This window comes from Balaenoptera borealis, assembly GCF_965194805.1.
Source record: "Balaenoptera borealis genome assembly, chromosome: 6".
NCBI classification, from domain to species: Eukaryota; Metazoa; Chordata; class Mammalia; order Artiodactyla; family Balaenopteridae; genus Balaenoptera; species Balaenoptera borealis.
Window position 1 is genome coordinate 2824155 of NC_138863.1, and position 13690 is coordinate 2837844.

Consider the following 13690-nt stretch of genomic DNA (forward strand, 5'->3'; position numbering starts at 1 on the left):
TCTCTCCTTGTTAAAGTCATTATAGGTATCTTGGGTTGGCCAGTGATAACGGCCCATCGTAAGCTGCTCATTGTGCAGTGCTTTGTACTTTGTGCGCACCTTTGCTGTGCTGTTTCACCCTCGTGATAACTGGTTGGGGAAGTGGCATTTTACAGTGAGGAAGTCGAAGTAATGACTGGCTTGGACAGGCCACGACCAGAGCCCAGGGCTGCTGGAGCGCTCTGGCTGCGTTCAGCTTTCTATACAAAAGTAAGGTTACAAAACGTTATGTGGCATGATCCCAGGCTCAGCCAGGGGGACAAGATGAGGTCGTCACTCTAGAGCAGTGTGCCCCCAACGGGCCCTCCAGAAACGCCACGGTATTCTGCTTATTTCCAGTTCTGTAATGACAGATGCAGTCTGGCTGAGGGGCTCTGTGAAGGGCTGGGTTTACTGGGTCTCACGTCTGGGTCCCCTGGGTGTAAAATGCGTACTTTTCCCGGTTTGAGCAGTCAAGCTGCTGTTCCCTGTGGCCGAGTCCAGCCTCCCGTCTTAGGAATGTGCATTCAGTTGGTTCTGTGCTGGGCTGAGGTTGATCTTCACGGTAACACTTCTGTCGAAGACGTTAAAAATGCATGATGAGCCTACTCAGAAAAACAAACGTTAAACTGTCCAAGCCCTTATTTCTATGCAAAGCAGGCCACTGGTACTGCTGTAATTACTTAGTAAAGCAGCTGTCAGGGCTGTCTGTGTGAGTGCTGCCTCAGGATGATGTAAGATTCTGAAAATTTGCTTTTGAAGCTGTTTTGTCATGTTTGCTGGCCCTGCCCAGCCTGCGCACATGGCCTTATCACCTCGTCAGTTCTGTCAGTGGGCCCGGCCTCCCTACAAGTACCTCGGGAACGTTTCCAGCACACCCTTGCCCAGCGTGTTAAGAGCCAGGTTTCATTTCTGCTGAGGACTGGGACGGCGCGGTGTGGCGTCGCGGAAGGAAAGAGCCTCAGCGTCTCAGCACTGGGAAGCAGAACGATTCTTTTTATTCAATAAACATTTTCTTACAGCAAACAAGGCACCAGTCTGTGACCACGTATCCCTAATCCCCAGACCGCTCGTGTCCTAGGGCTGGGAGAGGCGTGGCACTGGGCTTCCCTGGACGGGCTCTCCCTGCCGCCTTCTCCGTGGGTCTGAGGGCCCCCGTGGGCTGGAACCATCCTTCCACCTCCCCTCCCAGAGCTCACCCCTCTGTCCTTGGTGAGCCTGGCCTAAATGACTAAGACTCTATATATTTTAAGGTCTGTCCTTTGTTTCTGTAATTTTATATAATCACATAAAACAATTCTCAAAAGTCAGTGTTTTATATATATATATATAAATATATTCCACCTGACAATATTATACAATAAATACTTCAATAAATTGCTGTGTGACACACTCATATTGAGAAAATGAAAGAGATCTGTGGGTTTTTCAAGGGTAAAAGATAGCTTCTCTAAAATATCTGTGCCCACTGGATACAAAGTGAAATCCAGAAAAGGGCGTGGCCACCCCATCCCTTATCAAAGAGCATGGGCAGGCAGGACACCGGCCAGCTGGCACTTCCTGGTAGGGTGGGTACGAGTCCTACTGAGAACTGTGCCAGGACTGCCAAAGGGCACAGAGTGGTCGGTTTGTGTGCGTTGCGCCTGGGGTCCCCCGGCTGGGAGGGGAACGTCTGAGCCTGACTGTGGCGCCGGAAGCTTAGGGCTCCGGGGGGTCAGCCAGGCCTGGCCACAGTCACCTGCTTATCCCAAGGCCAGCTAGAAGGTTACGCTGAGAGGTGAGCGCAGCCGCTGCCCCTTCTCTCCCAGGCCTGAGAAGGGGGCAGTGGCTTGCCAGACCAACTTGGCCCCCAGGACATCTTAGGGTACCCCGTTCCTGCAGCCTGTTTTGTGTGTAGGGACAGGGGTTGGGTAACTTCCTCAGCAGGCAGCGGGGGCCCTGCGTCTTGAAAGAAATTGCAGCAACTCCCAGACCCCCATCCCCACCGCTACCCGCATCCCATCACTGCTGCAGCAGCACAGAAGGACTTGGGACCCGGTCTTCCCAAGACACCCATCTGAGCTTGGGGCCACATTCCCACCCCCGTGGGGAAGATGCTTTCAAGAGCCCCAGAGCTGGACGGACCCAGCGGGGCTAGGCTGCGGTTGGGCACCGAGAGCCTGTCAGCTTGTGGGAAGCGTCCGCTTCATCCGTGCAGATGGGCAGGCAGGGCCTGGCCGTCCCTGACCTGCAAGGGTGTTCTAGCTCTTTCATCTGGTGGGTGGATCCGAGCAGTGAGCCAGGGCCGCAAGGGGGTAGGCAAGGGGCCCTCATCCGTGAGAGGGTCTGCGACGGAGGGGGAGGGTGCAGCTCCTGTGTGGAAAGGCTGGGTGAGCGTGCAAGTGACCCTGCACATGTCACAACTGAAAACAGCTCCAGACTGCCACTGTCCCCCGTCAGCCCTTATCCAGTGTCTCTCTGGTGCCTGAGGCTGTTATGCCCAGGGGCCACAAGGAGAGGCTTGGGCCCCGTGGTCCCTGCAGGCCAAGCAGGGCCCTGAGGTCCACAGCAGGCTAAAGGCATGGCTGGGAGAAGGGCAGGTGGGGACCAGGCAGGCTGGGCGGCCTTTGCCCTCCATCCTGGCACTCCCAGCAGGCAGCCCATGAGAACACGAAGAAAGATGGAAAAGGTGGGGCTGGGCCACAGCAACGAAGCTGAGGCTGCCAGGGCCACTGGGGCCAGGAGGGGCCCAGGTCTGCAGCTGGGGAGGGACAAAGCACGTGCTCCTGGGCACGCTGAAACGTCTCCCCTTTAACTTAAGTTGGCATCCTGAAATCACTTCCAGTCGGGGACTGCCAGTTTGCGTGTCACCTCCCCGGGCTGCCTGTAGTGGCATCTCTGGGTTGAACTGCGGTGGCCAGTGTGGGCAGTTCGGCGGGCTCCCTCCTGCGTGTGGCCTCCGCCACCCCGCCACGGCCCCAAGATTGTTCGCACTCCTGCTCCGTTTGCCCGGCGAGAGGGAGGGCCCGGGGTGGCCGGTCATACACCGAGGAGGACAGCACTGAAGTGGGAGCCACCGCGCACCGTGAGGGAGGAGCTGCTGGCATTGTCCAGGAAGACAGAGGTGTACTGCCCCGCCTGCGGGAAGGTCGGAGTCAGCCTGGATGCCGCCGGCCTGCAGGTGCGCCGACCACACACCGTGCCCACCCCGCCCCGCCCGGGGACAGCAGGGAGGGCCGGCAGGCCTCGCCCTCAAACCCAGCACCCCTGACGCCTGGTCTAGTGCCTCCTCCCCAGCTCCATCAGCCCCCTGCACCAACAGGCTCCCTGTGGTGCGTGTGCAGGGGAGCAAGCCTCTGCTCAGGGCCAGAGTGGGGCTCGAGCGTCCAACAGTTCCCTCTGCTGCACTCGAAGCCTGAAAGGGTGCTAAACGCACGTGTGAGGGTTCCCCTTCCCGCACGGGCCTGGCCACTGACCCGTATGGTAGAGCCACGGTGGGACTGGTACTCCGGCCTGGCTACTCCGAATGTGGTCCAGGCATCAGCAGGGTCACATCCCCAGATGTGAACTGGGAACTCCCAGAGATGCAGAATCTGGGCCTGTGCATCTTAAGACCCCAGGCACACTGTGTGCCATCTGAGTTCACGCAGCAGTGCCAGGGACCAGACCTCTAAACGCCTTCCAGCAACCATAGCCGCCTGCAGCCACAGCCTGGCCTCCAATCCTGGCTTTGCTGTGCGAGCTTGGGCAAATTACTTCACGCTTCTGTGCCTTAGTTCCCTTATTTGTAAACAGGGGAATAATAATATTTTCTCTCTCACAGCGCTGTGAGTAATGGGTAATTTATGTTAAGTGCTCAGAACGGGCCTGGCCTAGTTAGTGCTATTTACATGTGAGCTTTATTCCACACATCTGCACCTAAATTTTTTCTTTTTTAGGAAATCCCATCTTTTCATCAATTTCTCAAGCACTTGCCCAAATCCCCACAGTTCTAGAAAAAGACTGTCACGTGGGGTTTTGTGTAGCAAATAACTGCATCTGCTTCCCGAAGTCCCGATGGGCCAGGGGGTCGTGATGTCATCCTGGGCAAAGAGCTGACCTCTGTCACTGCCCCCCGCCCCCTTGCCCACTGAGTCCCTTCCGAAGGGCCCGTTACGGCCGGAAGCACCAGTCCTCAATATGGGACGCCTGGGAGGTCAGAAAACAGGAGACTGAGGAGCGGAGTGTCTGTGGAGGACAGGAGTCTGTGGGGCAGGGCCAGGTCTGGGGAAAGGAGACCCGGCCTCGGCCTGGCTCTGCCCGGACCAGCGGGAGTGCTCCGTGCCGCCCTGACCCTCGCCCGGGCCTGGAGGCTGAGGGCACGGCACCCAGAGCTCCTCAGCACCCCCCAGCACCCCTCCCCGCCCAGTCACCCCCAAGGCTGTGTCCAGCTGGGGGCCCCCCCATAGCTGAGCCTGCCCCACACACCTGCAGATACAGAACGCCGTTGACCGAGATGGTGAAGAGCTCGCTGCTGCTCTCCAGCCCCATGACAGCCTCCAGGGAGCTGCGGCCAGAACAGAAAGAGGGTGGGCCTGAGACCCCTGCCCCGGAACCACCAACTTCACCCACAACATGCTCACAATCACCGCAGCGCCCGACACCCAGCAAAGTGCCATGAGCACGGCAGTCTTAGCCAGGGCTTCTGGCGGAGGTGGCATCTGAACGGGGCCCCCAAGAGGAGTAAGAACAGTCTCCACAGGGCTGAAGGTGTGCTGTGAGGACAGGGCAGCAAATCCTGGCTCTGATGGGAAGCGAGACACTGGCCGGTGCACCTGGAGGTGCGGGGCTGGCAGCAGTGAGGCTGGGTTCAGGCCAATCGGTGCAGGGCTTTCCAAACCAGAGTGAGAAGATTTGAACTTCACCCATGCATGCCTTCTGCAACCGCTGTGGAGCACCTGCTCTCTGCCTGGGCTGTTCTGGGTGCTGGGGACACCGAAGGAGCAGCCCTGCCCTCCTGGACCAGCAAGCCACGGACCAGCAAGCGACGGGAAGTTGGACAAGTTCACGGAGAGGGGCTGGGAGAGCGACTGGAGAGGGTCCGCACAGACTGGTCAGGACAGGCCTGGGGACGCGACGCTGGAGCCTCGGGTCGCCGGATGGGAGTCAGTCCCCTGTGGGGGGCGGGCCGGGCCCCCACGTCCCGGGTCGGGGTTCGGGGAGCGCGCGCCGGGGCGGGAGGAACGCCTGACAGTAGCCGGGTGAAGCCCCGAGGGAGGAAGCGGGCGCCCGAGCTGCGCGCCCCGCCCGCGCCCACTCACGCGTGGTGCTGGCACCGGGACTGGATGCAGATGAGCAGACGCAGGCGGTCCCGGGGGCGCGGAGGCGCCCGTCTCGTCTGCTCGGCCAGCGCTGCGGGGGAGGCGCGGGGGCGGTCACCGGGCGGCGGGAACCGAGCGCGGCGGGGCGCCCCCCACCCAGGCCCCGCCCCAGCCCCGGGCCTCACCCACGTGCAGCGTGGCGGCGAGCGCGTAGAAGCCGGCGACGGGCGCCGTGTACTGGCCGCTGGTCAGGTTCAGGCCCGGGCCGCGGCGGAAGGCGCCCTCGGCGTCGGGCTGCGGGCGCACGGACGGTCACCCCGGGCCCGCCGCGCCCGCCCCGCCCCGGCCGCCCCGGCCAGGACTCACCACGTAGTAGACGCCGAGCTCGTGCAGCGCGCGCCGCTCCACCGACGCGTCCCGGCGCAGGCGGCAGTGGAAGGCGGCCTCGACGCGCGGCGCCCGCGGGCCCGGGGCCAGGGGCGCAGCCAGCAGCGCCAGCACGCCCGCGCCCCCCGCCGCCGCCTCCTCCTCCTCGTCCTCCTCCTCGTCCTCCGCGGGGACGGCCGGCACCAAGGCGGGGCCGCGCGGGCGGGGCTCGGGCTCCGCGCACTCGCGTGTGCGCACCGCGCCTGGCACAGAGCGAGCGGTGACCGCGCCGGGACCGCCTCGCTCGCCTTTCCGTGTCCCGCCCCAACCCCTTCCCCAAACCCAGGCGCTGCTGAGAGCGCGGGGGACCATTTCCGGTTGCCCCGGAATCGCGCGCCGGGCGCACGCAGTCGGGCCTGGCGGGTCTTCGAAAACTGCCTCCTGATCCTGCGGCTGCACCTGTTTCCTTTCACGCTTTGGCTACCAGGAAGCTCAGGGCTGATTCACCCAGGACCCTCGTTCTCCTGCCTCACCTGCCTTTCCTACCGCTTCTTCCCCCTTCCCGCTGCTGCTGCTTCTCTGTTTACATTTTTGTTGTATCAGGGAATGCAATAGTTTAAGCCAGACTGGTCATTTTTGAAAAGAAGCTGGGTATAAATAAATAATTATTGCAGCTCTATTGCACATAATATGTAGGTTCTTCAGCCGCTGAAGCTGGTCTATTTAAATGAACAGTACATTAAATTAAAGGGGGAAAAAGACTTAATAGCTCTTCACCATGAAATTAACTCTAGTCAGTAATGTGAGCCGCGACTCAGCAGCTGGCCACAGTGCAGGGACATCGCCCTAGGTGCTAGAGCTCCGCTCAGCTCTGCTCTCTCCCTCTGCGGCCTCCAGCTCAGCCGCCCCATCCTCCTCCTCCCTGTGCTGCCCCCAGACACCATGTTCCTTGCCCCATGAGGGCAGCCTCCTGGTGCCCTCCCATGGGGCTCTGAGGCCAGCAGCAGAGATCTGTCAGAAGAGGCGGGGGCAGAGGTGATCAAGGGGTAGAAGGGGGCCTGTGTTACTGGGGTGAGCCTCCGATCTCCCTGGTGTCACCGCGGGGATCAGAGGAGCCCTTTGCAAGCTTAAGGGGCCCTGACCCCTCCCTGACAGTCCCCACTTTGGGGGCACGGGCTTAGATCTCTCAGCCCTCACTAGGCTCACCAGACTCCCAGGCGGGGCATGGATGCTGGTCCCCAGGCACCTACTGAACACCGAGCGGCCAAGTCCACCTTCCTCTGTGAAGCCACCTCCTCACCACACTCCTCCCACCTCCCCCGCAAGCTCCTGACCCATGGCCTTGACCCAGGCCAGCACCAGAGCAGAAGCCTCCTTGGGATACTGGTCAACAGACAAAGGTCTAGCCCACCTCAGCTCCTCCAGGATGCCCTCCCCAGCCCCACTCACACCGGGGGTGGGGTGGGTGCCCTCCCTACCTTTCAGCAGCAGCTGGAACTCTTTCAGCAGGACCTCAGGTGGGGTGATGGGGCCCGGGGGGCCCTGGGGGCCGGGGGGCCCTGGGGGACCTGGCAGGCCGAGCTGAAAGAGAAGCTTGACGGTGAAGACATCTGAACAGGCAGGCTGGGGACCGCGGGCACCCCCGCTGCAAGCTCTTGCCACCAAGCCTGGCAAAGGGGGGCTCCTGCTTTGACCCCTGAGGTGGAGGTCAGCCTCCGGGGCCTCCGATTCCCCTGAGGAGGCAGTGAAAGCTGCAGGCACAGGGCCTCGGGGTGGTGGGGCCCCTGGGGGCAGGGCTGGGGGGAGGAAAGTGCACGAGTGGGTAAGCAGAGGGCCGCAGCCCAGCCCTGGGGCTGGATTTGCTGATGGAGGGAAAGGGAGGGAGGGACACGCCAGGCTGCTTTCCACTCTCAAGGTCAGTCACTGCACCAGTTGGCAAGTCCTCCCTGTGCCTGGCCCAGCACCAGGGCCTGGGGTCCTCAAGGAGCCCTCACTGGGCTGGGCTGGGACCCACCCAGGAGCAAGGAAGTCCACTGCAGGGAGGAGCCTGGGGGAGCCCCCAGCTCAGCGTCGGGGGTGACGGGTCAGGCCATGGTGACAGCCCAGCAGCCCAGCTGCCTCAGGCTCAGAGCCCGGCACTCGGCCACTGGGTCAGACCTGGGGCAGGGTGAGGCCCGAACTCAGCGTGGGCAGCAGAGCGGTGACCAGAGCGCCTCACCCCAGGGGACACAGCCCTCTTTGGGGCTCAAGGCAAGAGTCAGCCATCAGGACCAGGTGCCAGGTCCCTGGCCAGGCTGAATGAGAGTGGGGGCCAGCAGCTGCCTGGGCCCCCATGTCCCCCAGCCACTAGGAACCAGACTGTGTCACCCCAGCCCACCTGTAGGCCCCTCCAGCTTGGTCCCTGTCTTCCCCACCAGGCCAGCCCAGGCCTCCCGTGCCAGGATGCAGAGGGAAGAGAAAGCGAGGAGCCAATAAGGCTGCCTGGCATTCTAGGGGTGCAGGGTAAATGGTTGGAACAGGCCCCAAACTCAGGGTCACTAGGCCCCAGCTTGACGCTTCTGTGCCCTCTGGCCCGAGGATGAGGGTCTGTGCTTGTTGGAAATGCTCAGGGTGTCCAGTGGGAGCCAGTGGTGGTAGTGGACTGGGGATTTGGGGAAAGGCCCGTGGTGGAGGCTCTCACACACACACACACACACACACACCCAGGACACACACACACCCAGGACACACATACACACACACCCTAGGACACACACACACACACCCTAGGACACATACACACACACCCTAGGACACATACACACACACACCCTAGGACACACACACACACACCCTAGGACACATACACACACATCCTAGGACACATACACACACATCCTAGGACACACACACACACACACACACACACACCCTAGGACACACACACCCAGGACACACACACACCCTAGGATACATACACACACACCCTAGGACACACACACACACACCCAGGACACACACACACACACACACACACACCCTAGGACACACACACACACCCTAGGACACACACACACACACACACCCTAGGACACATACACACACATCCTAGGACACACACACACCCTAGGACACACACACACCTTAGGATACATACACACACACCCTAGGACACACACACCCAGGACACACACACACACACACCCTAGGACACACACACACACCCTAGGATACACACACACACACCCTAGGACACACACACACACACACACACCCCAGGACACACACAGACACACACACCCCCTAGGACACACACACACACACTCCCAGGACACACATACACACACCCCAGGACACACACACACACACACACACACCCTAGGACACACACACACACACACCCCAGGACACACACACACACCCTAGGACACACACACACACCCCCCAGGACACACACACACCCCAGGGGACACACACACACACACACCCTAGGACACACACACACACCCTAGGACACACACACACACCCCAGGGGACACACACACACACCCTAGGACACACACACACACCCCAGGACACACACACACACACCCCAGGACACACACACACACCCCAGGACACACACACACCCTAGGACACACACACACACACACCCCCCAGGACACACACACACACATCCCAGGACACACACACACACACACCCTAGGACACACACACACACACCCCCCAGGACACACACACACCCCAGGACACACACACACACCCCCTAGGACACACACACACACACCCCCCAGGACACACACACACCACAGGACACACACACACACACACCCCAGGACACACACACACACACACACACATGCTGGCTGGGGCTCCGGTGCTCACCTTCAGCTTCCTGGCTTTGCCTCTGCTCCCCTTCTTGCTGTTGACGCCCTTGTCGCTCTGCCTAACGAAGAGCATCCAGGCATCGCGGGGATCGATGCCGTGCACCTGCTCCACGGTGGGCTCCTGGAACACAGCGGCCGTCAGCTGGTCTGCCTCCCCTGGACGCTTTGCAGGAGGTCGCTGTGCAGGACTGGCCTCCGGCACCCTTGGGCCCCTGCCACTGCGCCCTCCAAGACAGCACAGCCCCCAGCCCCGCGGAGGACGAGCCCTGGGGAACAGGCCACTCCACTGCCTGGACTTTGCGGGAGAAGAGGCCCCTGGGCATGGGGGGAGGAAGACGGGCTGCAGAGCTTCAGAGCAGGTGGGAGTCGGGCTCTGCTGGGCCACCAGGCCTGTCCCAGCCTCCGTCCCGGGAGCTGCAGTGAATGCCCCTTCCTGGGAGTCAGAGGATCAGGCCACCGGCATCCACGGGTGCTCAGGCAGGGGCCCCCGACTACCAGCAGGCCCCCCGACCAAGCCCGATGGTCCGAAGTTCCAGGGAGGCCAATTTCAGCCCTCAGGGATGTTGAGGCCTACAGTCCAGTGCTGTTAGGGGGACCGGGGTGGGGGGGTGTCCAGCACTGAGATATCATGACTCCAGATGCCTGCACGGCATGTGACACCACTCATCTGCCTCAGGACTTCTGAGACACATGACCTAAGCAAGGACAGTGATGGTTCCAGAAATGTCCATTCCCCTTCATAGTGCCTTCTGACTAGTCCTGACATGGAGGAGAGTTCCAGGAGGTACCTTGCAGGGAGAGGCCCTTGGCCCTCTGGGCAGTGGGCCTTGCACAGTCTGAGCTCCAGGCAGGGCTGCCAGCTGGGACAGAAACTAGCTCAAGAGGGCTTAGATGAGGTCATGGGCGCCGACTCCGGTGACGGATGGAAGGACCCTGGGATCTTGGAGCCACCAGGCCCTTTCATCAGAGGCAGACCCAGTGGTCTGGCAGCCCCTCTGCAAGGATCCGGGGCCTCCCATCCAGAGCCAGTGGGCTGTGATGGGGACGGGGCTTCTGTGATGGGGACGGGGCTTCTGTGATGGAGGAGCCTGGGTGGGACGGAGAGGCCTCGGAAAGGCCTCAGAGTGCCTGGGGCTTCCTCACATCTCCCTGGGTGCTGGGCCCCGCGAGGCACCCCCCGACTGGTTCCTCTCCACGGACACCAGGACCTGTGGCCCCACTTCACGGCCTCACGCTGCCCTCAGTGGAAACACGTGGCAGGAGGATTCTACATGGGCTGGACGGTGTGCCGCACGGGCCCTCCCAGCCGGACCAGTAGCCTGTGCAAGGACTCAGACCCCAGTTTGGTTTGGGGAACAGAAACAGGTGGGACCACGTTGGTCTGGGGGTCTGGGAGACGGGCCTGCGGCATTGTGGGTGGGTGTCTGGCAACTGCCCTGGCCGACTGAAGTCTCCAGCCTCCAGGGGCGCTCAGAAAGGAGCCTCCGTGGACCCAAGGAGGGTCCAAGGCCAGAACCCCGCCTGGAAGCACCTGAAGCCCCCTCTGCTTCCCGGCCACCACAGCCCGACACCTGGCAACCCTGCCCCCCAGGGGTTGTGGCTGGCTGGCTGGGTAGGGTTTGCCTTCAGTCCACGGGAAGTGGCGGGAGGTGATGGGAACGAGGGTTTCGGGCAGGCCCCTCCCAGGGAGCAGGCAGGGCTGGCTGCCACCTGCACCTGTCTTTAATGGGGGTGTCCTTTAGCGGGGGCATCACGCTTCCCAGAGTGATGCTGAGAGCAGAGGTGCAGGCTTGAGGCCCCAGCAAGGCTCTGCCCTCTGCACTGCCCACAGGCATCTTCAGAAAAAAGAAACTCAAAGCTCCTTCCCCAACGGCCCTCACCTCCCTGTCTGAAAGGCCCCACCCACACTGAGGGCCCCTCTGAAGGCCCCAATTCCCCAGCCTCCTCCAAGCTGACCACCCTCTTGTGTAGCAGAGGAAGGAAGGAGCAGGCAGGCCTAAGCATCACCGGCCTCGGCCAGAAAATCACACGTCACTGGGGGCCCGGCACCCCATCCCTTTCTCCCCTGCACCCTCCCCAACCAGCAGGAAGGCAGTTTTTGTTTTTCAGAGAGACTTGCACCAAACAAACAGATTGGGGGCAGGAGTGGGGTGGGGTGGTGGTCAGTAACTTGCTCACACTTTTACAAATACGTTCTTCCCAATTTCAAGAGAATGAAGTTATTTACACTTTACTCACTTCCCGACCTAGAAGCCCCCAAAGAAAAGGCATTTCCCCCGGTCTAGGAGAACTTTGCTTCAATGCCAAAGAACTACCCAAAAAGCCAAGGTCAAGGCTGGCCTCTAAGGCGCCCGTCTGTGCAGTGGGGCGGCGTCCAGACCTCCCGGGCCTCCCCCGCAAGCTAAGCGTTTTTCTGCCCACTTTACAAAAGAGGACACCCAAGCCAGCCCAGGTCCCCGCTCGCGGCGCCGCGCTCCCCACCGCCCCGGAAGCAAGCGCCCTCCGCCTCCGGGGCGCCCTGGAGCTCAGGAGGTGCGGGCTCCGGGTGGGGAAGCTGAGGCCCGGAGGTCTCTGGGGCGCTGGGGCCCGGGCGAGTAGTCGGGCGGCGTCTTACCTGCGGGCGGGCGGCCGACCCCGCGGGCAGCTCGTTCCCGGGCGGCGGCTCCTCGCGGGCGCGGCTGCCCGAGGGCGCGCCGGGCTCCGGGGAGCCGAGGCCCGCGGCGGCGGCCAGCAGGCCCGCATACGCGAGCATCAGGGCTCCGGCAGGGCAGCAGGCGGGGGCCATACGGGCGGCGGTTGCCTCTCTCCTCCGAGCGCTGCGTCTGGGACTCGCCCTCCGGCTCCGCGCCTTATAACGCGCTTGAATCCCCCGCGTCGCCCGGAGAGCGCGCATCGCCGCCGGCGCCCCCTCCCGGCTCCCGCGCGCGCTGCAGCCGCGGGCGGGGGGAAGCGGGGGCTGCGGGGCGGGGCACGCGTTAGGAAACGGGGCGCGGGGTCGAGGAAGGCAGTACGGGGGAGGCAGGGGGCTCGGGGAGCGCTGGCTGGCGGTGGCCTGAGCGCCCCCTCCTGTCGAGCGCGTTTCCGCCCCAACTCGGGGCTCCCGGTGCCTCCTGCGCTCTGTCCCGCGCTCCTGCTTGGCGGGGAGCCCGGACGCCCCTTCTCCCGACCCGGGGCATCCCTTCTCCCCTCCCTATCCCGCGCGTCTTCTGCGGGGACCTCGAGACGCCTCCTCCCCATTCTCCCGGCCGCGCCCTGCGTGTTAGATTGAGCACATCGGAGCGCGAAGACCGTCAGGGTCCCTCCTTGGAGCCCCTTTCCCAGGCGGCGGCCCCTCCCTTCCGAGGCAGCCTTCTCCCCAAGGCTGGGGCGCCCTGACGTCAGGGATGGGCTCTTCCTCCGCAGCAGGGCGCACCTGCAGGAGCCTCCGGGGGCGGGGGCGTGGGGCACGGAGCAAATCTACAGCCGGGGACAGGCGCCCTGCACTGAAGCGGGCGCCCTGAGGCCTGGGCTGGGAGGATTGAGCCCTATCTCGACCTGGGGGCCGGGGGGCGGGGGGTGGGGCAGATCCGACCCGGGACCAGATTACCCGCAGCCCACCAGGATCAGCGCAGGGCACGCCGCAGGCACAGGTGGACCAGACCCTGCAGGCCTGGGGTCCAGGCTCCTCCCTGAAAAGAGCCAGCCCCTTCACTCTTCCCTGGGCTGTTTGTTCTGTCACCTGCTCGTCGCCTCTCCACCCGTACCGTCCACTCCGCCCACACCCCGCCCCCACTGCCGAGGCTGGCACTCCAGGCTCTCCTGTGTCCCTCCCCGAGGTGCCTGAACCTGGTGGGTAAACAGTGCATTTTATTCAGGGGGTTCAAAGGAAGGGCACAGCTGAGGATTGCACCTTACAAGGGTCTGCCACCCTCACAAGGGATGATTTCCACCTCTTCTGAGAAGAGGGGAGACCTCCCCCCCGTCCTGTTTCAGAGGGTGGCTCCACCAACTTCAACAAGAGCAGCCAGGGCCTGGGGGAGGGGCTGGGGGTCATCCTCAGTCAGGGCCTCACCGCATCACCTGCGGTCTCCGCCACCCCTGCACTGTTTCCAGGGGACAGCAAACACTTAATGCTTTAGAAAAAGCCTGGTATTAGATGTTAATTTTTCCCTGTGATTCTGT

General features: G+C 62.5%; 1 protein-coding gene across 10 annotated transcripts; it reads right to left on the minus strand.

Moving 5' to 3' along the window:
- Positions 1–62: 62 nt before the first annotated feature.
- Positions 63–12438, minus strand: ERFE (erythroferrone). 10 transcript variants are annotated; one of them, XM_082395987.1, is made up of 8 exons: positions 12144–12438; positions 9528–9650; positions 7142–7244; positions 5664–5926; positions 5483–5591; positions 5298–5388; positions 4465–4543; positions 63–2370 (listed from the first exon to the last, which is right to left on the minus strand). In XM_082395987.1, exons 1-8 carry the CDS (start codon positions 12420–12422, stop codon positions 2152–2154), a joined length of 1266 nt encoding a protein of 421 aa, XP_082252113.1. In that variant the 5' UTR covers positions 12423–12438; the 3' UTR covers positions 63–2151. The 10 variants fall into 10 exon arrangements, with proteins under 10 accessions (XP_082252113.1, XP_082252110.1, XP_082252117.1 ...); XM_082395991.1 differs by having other exon boundaries at positions 2191–2370; positions 5487–5591; XM_082395986.1 differs by lacking the exon at positions 63–2370 and adding an exon at positions 2727–3135 and having other exon boundaries at positions 5487–5591.
- Between the last annotated feature and the right edge of the window lie 1252 nt (positions 12439–13690).

Coding starts and splice junctions, on each gene's coding strand:
- ERFE (XM_082395983.1), bottom strand. CDS start 12,422: ATGCGCGCTCTCCGGGCGACGCGGGGGATTCAAGCGCGTTATAAGGCG. Junction 7,245..9,527: donor GCAAAGCCAGGAAGCTGAAG/GTGAGCACCGGA, acceptor CTTCTCTTTCAG/CTCGGCCTGCCAGGTCCCCC. Junction 5,927..7,141: donor GTTCCAGCTGCTGCTGAAAG/GTAGGGAGGGCA, acceptor GCTCTGTGCCAG/GCGCGGTGCGCACACGCGAG.